Source organism: Xenopus tropicalis, chromosome 3 (genome assembly GCF_000004195.4).
Source record: "Xenopus tropicalis strain Nigerian chromosome 3, UCB_Xtro_10.0, whole genome shotgun sequence".
NCBI lineage: Eukaryota > Metazoa > Chordata > Amphibia > Anura > Pipidae > Xenopus > Xenopus tropicalis.
In genome coordinates, this window is record NC_030679.2 from 31,077,084 (window position 1) to 31,085,915 (window position 8,832).

An 8,832-nucleotide genomic window follows, 5' to 3' on the forward strand; every position below is an offset into this window, starting at 1 on the left:
CTTTTCCTTATGCAAAGTAGAGCAGAATTTTGCCTTTTTTTTTACCCTGCCACCTGAAATACAGAGAACCAAATATAAATATTTAGATTATAGATATAGGTTGTAAGATCTATGTATATATATATATATGGATTTGAGCAATAGCGCTGTATATATATATATATATATATATATATACACACACACACATATTTGGATTTGAGCAATAGCGCTGTATAGAGGAGACTATAAGCTGGCAGGGGCAGCTGAGCTCCATTATAGGGGCCGCCGCGCATCCCATCTGTTGAGGAGCACAGCCCCCCGTGTAATCCCCCCTCCCCCACTCACGCTGTTGGGTTACAGCATTCTCTATGTGCAATCTCTTGGCATTTAATCACACCTAAACTCAGAATCTCCCATAGAAAAAAAAAATGTCCGCTAAGAGTTTTCAAGCAGCATTTCGTCAGTTTTACAGTATTTTTATTGCAATTTCCTCCCTGACCCCATTAAGGACAAAACAGGGCCGATCATAAAAACAAGGGAAACACTGGGCGAGCCGAAAGATTACGCCCGGCGGTTGCGATGAAGCTTCGATAAAAGGAATTTGTTTCCTCTCCGCGAAGTAAATACACAACCAAAACCATAGCCGATTTGGGGGAATCTACGAACTATGATGGCGTTCATGTAGAACGACTCGTAAAGAAGAGATCGCGATGTTTAGATGAGCTCACAGGCACCGCCCCTCCTCGGACACAACGCACCAATCGCGCCTGCTGATCAATACAATGGCTGTGGCGCACTAGCCAATCAGAGTAGGTTGTGTTTCGGGGTGCGGCGATCCGGCTTCTATAAAGGTAGCCACGAGTTGGCATTGTTGGGAGAGTCCATCTTGGAGGAATTTGGCGATTGTTGGCGCTTGTGTAAGAACGGGGAAAATGTTGGGGTTGTGCGTGGGATTTATGGAGCTTAGGGGCCAGTGGGGTTTTTCCCGTTTGTTATTGTGTAGGCAATATGGCGGGCGCGGTGATGGGTGGCTGTTCCCTTAGTTGCGATGGGGTAAATGGCTTATTGGAATCCCGCTCGATTTTCTTTTGTACCCCGCTAGGCATTTAGCCCCTATCGGGCTGCACTATGTGCCACTTGGGCTTATTGTTGGCTCAGGGAGCTGAGTGGATGCGCAATAGAGTATTATGGGGTAGATGTGCTTATTAGTGGGGCCTGCGGGGTTAGCAGCGACTGTCGGCCTGTGTGCCCGGGGCCTAGCGGCTCCTACTTTACTTTTCCCGGGATTCACTCTCTCTCTCTCCGCTTTCCCTCCCAGCCTTTCAGTGCATAGAAACCCCTCACAATGTCCGATACCGAGCAGCAACAGTACATGGAAACTGGCACCGAGAACGGGCACGAAGCGTGCGATGCTGAGGCCGCGGAGAGTAAGGTGCCCGGGGGCCAGAACGGCGCGGAAGGCGATCAGATCAATGCCAGCAAAGGCGAGGAGGACGCAGGGTGCGTACCTGATATTTCTTCCCCTTTAACTGAAGGAGTGTAAGTTAATTTCATCTATCTTTCATATTTCTCTGGGGCTGGGGGGATTGTATCGGCGCTTCCTTTGTTCCGCTGCCGCCTTGGCGCCATTGCCTGTGTGTGCTGGGGGGGGGGGGTTACTCATCGGCCGATAACTTTATATATACGCATAGTCCCTCTGCACCGTTCTATTTGCGCACTTATCCTCTAGGCAGGATTATTTTCTACCAGGAAGACTGTGATAAAGCTTATCAGGGCCACTGCAGATACACAGTCCATCTGAGGCTTTGTGCGACTGCAGAGTGGTGCTTTTTGTCAGCTCCTTATGCCCCATGCAGGAGATGCTGCAGCCATGGCAACTAAATAGAAACACTACTGTAACTACTCACTGTTGCCCCTGTAACTACTCACTGTTGCCCCTGTAACTACTCACTATTTTTACTGCTGTCTGCAGCCTGTTATGCCATTCTGGCTACTGCATCTTTACACATTCCATCAGGGTTGCCTGCTGAATCTATTGGTTTCACTTTCCACTTTGGGCCAATGTTCAGTCATAGCCTTGTTATAAGATTGTTGGGTCAGTTACCCTACAAATTCTGGCAAAGTTGATCCTTAATCACCCCCCCCCTGTTTCAGACTGCTTTTGGAGGGGACTAAATGTTGTCCTTGTATAACCTCTTTATTCCACAGGATTCTACCTATTTTTTACAGCACAACACTGGTTATTTATAGTGGCTTCCTACAGCAATAAGGGATCAGGGGCTCTGCTCTCAAGAGCTTTCAATCTGAATAGATGTGTTTTATACAGAATCTGCCCCTGCTTCTGAAATGAGTGATCGACTGTCCTGTTTACACTGGGAGTAGGAATCCACTCTGAGACCAGTTTGCAGGGGCATGTAGCCTAAACTTGTAATTTCATGCTTTGGGACCATGTATATTTTTTTCATTGACTATGCAGTGAAACACATTGTCACCTTCAGCACTTGGGTGGCAGGGCAACAGTTGATCTGTTTATAGATTACAAATTTCTCTTGGAAAATTTTAAGCAACTAATTCTAAACTTTCCAATCATTAATTACAAATTTGTATTTTTTTGAGAATTGCTGCTATTAAAAGCATTACCTCTGTCATTTTCTGTTCTCACCTGATGGTTTGGCAGTGTAGCAGAGATTGGACTGGTAACAGATCTGTAATAAAGCATGTAGGGGCAACACTTGTTATGTTATAACAGTGCAGAAGGTGGCAAATGTACTGTGTTCAGTTACTATTATCAAATGGTATAATTTGGAGATTGTAATTCTAATGAACTTTAAAATGTTACTTTTCTTTTAGGCTAAAATGTGGTGTTTTGGCTTTACATCCTGCTTGAAGGAAAAAAATAGATATTCTTTATGCAATATCCTTAGACTTGCACTGTACAGGAAATGAGTTAAAAACAATATACACCCCCTTGTTCAGAATTTCCATCAGTGTCTTGTGCTAAACACTTTCCTATTAAGTCATGGTTTTTGTTTAATCTCACTGTTAAGTGCAAGAAATTTACCCCACACAAGGGGCAACTTCTCATTTTTTCATTTTTAGCAAAAATTAGTCTGGCATTCTTTGCCAGTAGATGTGCAGGCTTTTTGGGGTTTTGTCTAAATCAACTGCCCCATATCAGATTTTGGCATGGTTTGTATGACCCAGCTGTTCTAATTCAAGACCAAATTAGCAATTCTATTTAAACCTATTGCCAGTTAAATTGGGGTATTGGGTCAGAGCCTGTCAGGATGGCCCAATATGAAGTAGTGCTAATGTAGAGCTATTCAGGGCAAGTGCTAGGAATCTAGGAGAGCAGTTAGGTGGCTACTAAATCCTTGTTGGTGATCGTGCTGCTCTGGTTTTCACCACTGCCTCTTTACTTTACTTTAAACAAAAAATGCATTTGCCCACTTATACTATTTAAAGTACAGTCCCCGCTTTACTAGGATAGTGCAAATGTAGCTAAGGCACATGTGCTGTATACAGAAGATGTATTTGCCTTACAAATCTGATGTTGTGTGATGGGTATTTTATTTTTACAATTCTGTTTATCTAAATCTGACTCTTTTTGTACATTGCTTTAATGGACTGCCAGTATAACTATGCAATGTTTTATTCCTAACGCATGTATCTCTCTTTTTACCCTGTTTGTATAAAATGTTGCTTTGGGATCCACAAACCAGGAGTAATGTCTGCCAGGGGTACACTAGTATTAAGGGACTCGGTCAGTGCTCCTTAGCAGGTTTACATTGTAAGCCTTGGTTTGAGTCTTTCACTAAACAACTCTTCTGGTGAATTTCCCTTTTAATGCAATGTGAGAATTGTATAATTGTTTATATTAGGAGAATCTAATCTGGGCACCTATTAAATATGAAAACTGTTCAATCTGAGCCTCTAAAAGGCTTTTACAGGTAGGGTTATGGATAACAGGGCAACACTAGGCTCTTTCAGCACTTAAATATGTGGGGTACTGCTTGCAGACTGTAGAAGTCATTGGGACACTTTGTGCTTGATAATTTAGTTGCATGCTTTCTCTGACATGTTGTGTTTAAATAAATGTTTTAATTTTCCTGCTTTGGTTATTTCCCCCCTGACAGCTAGAAATGCCAGCAACTAATGTATCACACTTGCTCTGCAGCCTGTAGAGAAGCCAAGGGATTATGCTCAGTAGGTCATAGGTTATTTGTGGTGTCCTGATTGAAAATAGGTTTTGTGAAGGTCAACTGCCCCTTTAAGACCACATTTTATGTGGTTACATTTTATGCTAAAATTCTGTGGTGTACCCTTATGCAAGCTTCTTGAATTCTAGCAGTGTTAGTGTAAATATGGATAAATTTAATTTTTTATAGCACTGACACTTTAGGCGTTGCTTAATAGTTTCCTAACTTTGGATATTTGACTTGTGCACCAAATGTGGTGATACTGCCTATTACTTATACTTTAATTCATGGTCTAAGGCAGTATTCACACGTGTATCAGATGCTTACTCCCAAGTGCCGGTCATAATTGCTACTTGTTGCACAACATGCACACTGTTATTTTCAAATAGCGTTAAACTGTAGTAAACACTTGTGTATTGTGTAGTTTGTGGCACCTCTGGGTATGTGGTCCTCTGCTTTACTCTTCCAAGTGATTTGACTGATATGCATTACCTGTTTGGAGTATCCCATTGGGAAATAACTAATTCAAACTGAAATGCTACACTCCCAGCAGATCTGTAAGTCCCCGGTGTAGTCTTTTGTTTGGACTGAGTAAATTGTTAGCCTTTTTTAATTCTGTAATTGTTGGCTGTGGCAGATGTCAACAGACACTGCAGCAAATTTATGACATGTCTGTAGTTGTAGAAAGAAGCAGTGGCTGTAGGGTTAAACACACAGCACCTGATGTAGCTTTGCTTTGTCTTTGGCCCTTGCTTTTGTCTCCACTTTGCCTATAGATTCTTCTGTTTGAAAAAACAGGTTAGTGCACCAGCAAGTTTCAAAGCCAGAATTACATTTTGGGTGCACTGACCTGTTTTAATGCTTATGCAGCAGGTTAGTGTCTCATGGCTTCTATAGAGGCAAACCAGACCCACAGGCTCAGCACCTCAAACTTTTCCTTAAGGCCAGTGACACTGCTGTCTAGTTCATTCTATTTTAACTTGGTTTAAGTGTGCCAGTCTTGCTGTAAACTATAAACTGTAAACTATAACACAAACCAAATTTGTTGGTTATGGACAGCAGTGTCCCATCAAATGAGCAGGAGTGTCTGGGAATGTTAATATAAGTCATAAAATGTGTACTTTTATTTTGGTTTTATCCTCTTTATGGCTTTACATTGTGGTTTTTTTTTGGGGGGGGGGGTTGAGGCTGACTGCATAAATGTTCATCTTAACTGGTTTAAATGAAATTCTTTACACTTGGTCAGTGACCTGTGTTTTGCAATGAGTTAAGCAAATCTGGAGAAACCCTTTCTGATATTCATAGGAAAATGTTTGTTGGTGGCTTGAGCTGGGATACAAGCAAAAAGGATTTGAAAGATTACTTCTCAAAGTTTGGTGAGGTGTCTGACTGCACAATCAAGATGGACCCAAACACAGGGAGATCTAGAGGTTTTGGATTTATTCTGTTTAAGGATGCTGCGAGTGTGGACAAGGTCAGTAGCCCTGCAAGCCCCATGGCTAGTACTGCATCGGTTTTCTTTTTATGCTACAGCATTGTCTACCGTTACAGGTATTGGAGCAAAAAGAACACAGATTAGATGGCAGATTAATTGATCCAAAGAAGGCAATGGCAATGAAAAAGGATCCAATAAAGAAAATATTTGTTGGAGGGCTCAACCCAGAAGCAGGAGAAGACAAAATAAGAGAATACTTTGAAACTTTTGGAGAGGTAATGTGTGTTTGGCTTTATTGGTATGACTTCCTTCACTCACATCAGCCCCTGCCCCAGTGGGGTTTACAAATTGGTCCCTTTCACTCACACTATGGCTAACTTTATTAGGAACCAGTTGAAATGCCTTTTTCAGGCATTTTCTAAGGGGAAGTAATCTTGACAGGATAGAAGGGTGAGCAAAAGGAGTCCTGAAAAGAACATTAGTTAAAGCTCTTTAGTCTGACTTTACACTTAATTCAGAACTGCTAGTGCACATATGGCAAGGGATGGACGGCTATTACACCACTGAACCTTTTTTACTGAACATTTAAAGGTAGCTTAGAATTATGCTTAGGCTCTGAGGCTGCTCATAATCCCCAGTTCAGTAAGGGCTGGCCAGAATGATTTGAGTGTTCTATGGGAAAAACACTCTATTCCATCACGGGCAGCAAATAAGCTCCTGAATCTATTAACAAAGAACCAGTTGAGAGAGGTTGAATGATATTGCTTGCATAAAGGCTATGTATGCCTCTGATCTGCAGGGGCATCATGGTATGTGTTTATATATTGTATATGTCCATTTTTTAGGTCACTGTTCATCATGTACATAATTCCAACTGAATGTGTTTGGTTTTGCTCCCATTTAAATTAAGTAACAATTTATCTGTTTCTGCCCAGCTCTGATCTTTTGTTGTTCTGTTTTTTAGATTGAGGCAATTGAGCTTCCAATGGACCCAAAAACAAACAAGAGGAGAGGCTTTGTGTTCATCACATTTAAGGAAGAGGAACCCGTGAAGAAGATATTGGAGAAAAAATTCCACAACGTCAGTGGAAGCAAGGTACTGTACTCTGCTAACTTGTCATATTAAAGGCCAACATTTAAATACTATCCCTTGAAATAAAGTGAGGAAGGGGACCTTGCATTGCTTCCATCAGTTATTGACCTTATGTGCCTGTTCCTCATGCAGCTGTCCTCCAGGATGCAAGTGGTAGTCATGTGAATTTGCAATTTTCTGTTCAGTTACTTTGTTTACTGTAGGCACATTTTAAAGGAACATAATTTTAACCCCTCAACTGGTACATGCTTTGCTTAGCGTTTAAAAACTGTTGCCAAGACCCAGCCATTGCTGGCATTGACTGTCCGCGAGTTGTAGTTATTTACTACAGTGTAATATATAACATGTCAGAAATAAACTGCTACAGTTAAATCCTGACCTGTCCTTTGGCTTTTTAGTGTGAGATCAAGATTGCACAACCAAAAGAAGTGTACCAGCAACAGTATGGTGGCAGAGGTGGCAGCTTTGGTGGAAGAGGTGGCAGAGGGGGTAAAGGTAAGTGTAATTCTACTTCTAATGCCTATTAAACCTGAAAAATGAGTGGCTAAAATGTCATTTTATATACTAAATTTATTGCACCAGCCTAAAGATTTAACATATCTGATCCAGGCCTTCAATGTTGTGTACAGGAGCACCCCCCTATCTTGGGTTTTGTATGGAATGTCAACAGTTCTGCCCTATTAAGCTTTTGTTCTCAAGATGCCAGGATTTGGCTGGTATCTCACCCCAAAGCAGTTTGCTTGTAATGTGGTAGTGGTACATATTGGTATTGCCTGTCTGGTTGTCAGGCCTAATTATGGCTGCATACCTGGGTTGTCGGCCAATTTGCTAGTAAAGTTTAGTTTGCAGCCTGTCCAACTTGTGCTGGTAAGTGGACTGGTAATTTCCACTACTTGCAAAATATCAGATTGTGGTGCTTCAGCTTTGCTTTAGAATAAATACTTTTTTGGAAATTAATATTTTGTTAAACCCTTTAGCTCAAGGCCAGAATTGGAATCAAGGCTACAACAGCTACTGGAATCAGGGCTATGGAAACCAAGGGTATGGTGGCTATGGACAACAAGGCTATGGTGGCTATGGAAACTATGACTATTCTGGATATGGCTATTACGGATATGGACCAGGCTATGACTACAGTAAGTACCTTTTCCTCCCCCCCCCCCCCCTCCTCTTGGTAATGTCTAAATGAAGGCTAATGTACTGTTCACTTTTAGGTCAGGGCAGTGCAAACTATGGAAAAGCTCCAAGACGTGGGAGCCATCAGAGTAACTACAAGCCATACTGAACACTTAAAGTCAGGTATGCTGTCTAGATTTGTGGACTTGTAAGACAGTAACTGCAGATTCTTGGTATTAAAGTTCTTATTTTCCTTATACAGGTTTTTTAATCAATAGGTAAAAACTGAACAGATTTGGGGCTCTGCTTAAAGCTGCAACTTTGCATCGAGGGACTGCCTCTTGGAGATAAGTATGGACTTACTCCAGTTGTACAGATTGACTCATCCTAGGGAACCAGTGTCACTTTCCACCTTTTTATTTTATATTGTTTTGTCATACATTTCCAGTATTGGAAGTGTTAATTTTACTGTACTTTTTGGTACCTTTTGGAATCTAATGTATTGTAAGGTATTTTACATGTGTTGATTCACCATAACATGGATATTGAAGCTATCCTAGCTTTTGAAATAAAACAAACTTTGAGTAGCTGGTTTCTGTGTGGTTTGAGTAATGGTTAAACAAAGTGCATTTTTGGGCTTGGGAGTAAATGACATTCTGTATGGATGTAGCAAATAAGCTTTGGGGCTTAGCCTGCTGCTTAAGGAGTCTTGTGCATATCAACCCAGATAAAAATGAACAGCATGCATTTAATGGTTTGAGATCAGCATGTGGGGACACTGGGCAAAAACCTACATATAATGGTAGTAATGTCAATATACTTGTAGATAGAGCTCTGCATTCTGTTCATATTTCCTTCTAGTGTGAGTGAAGGTCTGAGTACTTTCCTATGTAGGGCAAACTGAAGCCTTAAACTGGAGCAGCATCTGTAAACTACTACTACTGGATATCTACTCTTGACATAAGGTGGCCTTACACAGGCTTATTTCAGCTGCCAATATCTGTCCT

The 8,832-nt window shown here is 41.4% G+C and overlaps 1 protein-coding gene across 2 annotated transcripts; it reads left to right on the plus strand.

The window, feature by feature from the left end:
- The first annotated feature begins 661 nt into the window (after positions 1–661).
- On the plus strand, positions 662–8,412 carry hnrnpab (heterogeneous nuclear ribonucleoprotein A/B). Of its 2 annotated transcripts, none has more exons than XM_012959202.1 (9): positions 662–899; positions 1,301–1,521; positions 5,487–5,655; positions 5,733–5,891; positions 6,581–6,712; positions 7,108–7,204; positions 7,687–7,845; positions 7,924–8,008; positions 8,088–8,412. In XM_012959202.1, exons 2-8 carry the CDS (start codon positions 1,328–1,330, stop codon positions 7,992–7,994), a joined length of 981 nt encoding a protein of 326 aa, XP_012814656.1. In that variant the 5' UTR covers positions 662–899; positions 1,301–1,327; the 3' UTR covers positions 7,995–8,008; positions 8,088–8,412. The 2 variants fall into 2 exon arrangements, with proteins under 2 accessions (XP_012814656.1, NP_001039236.1); NM_001045771.1 differs by having other exon boundaries at positions 883–899; positions 1,301–1,482.
- Positions 8,413–8,832: the final 420 nt, after the last annotated feature.

What these genes read in the sequence shown, in the direction of transcription:
- hnrnpab (XM_012959202.1), top strand. Translation starts at nt 1,328, where the DNA reads ATGTCCGATACCGAGCAGCAACAGTACATGGAAACTGGCACCGAGAAC. An exon ending in TCCCCTTTAACTGAAGGAGT is followed by an intron (nt 1,522 to 5,486) that starts GTAAGTTAATTT and finishes TGATATTCATAG; the next exon opens with GAAAATGTTTGTTGGTGGCT. An exon ending in ATGCTGCGAGTGTGGACAAG is followed by an intron (nt 5,656 to 5,732) that starts GTCAGTAGCCCT and finishes CTACCGTTACAG; the next exon opens with GTATTGGAGCAAAAAGAACA.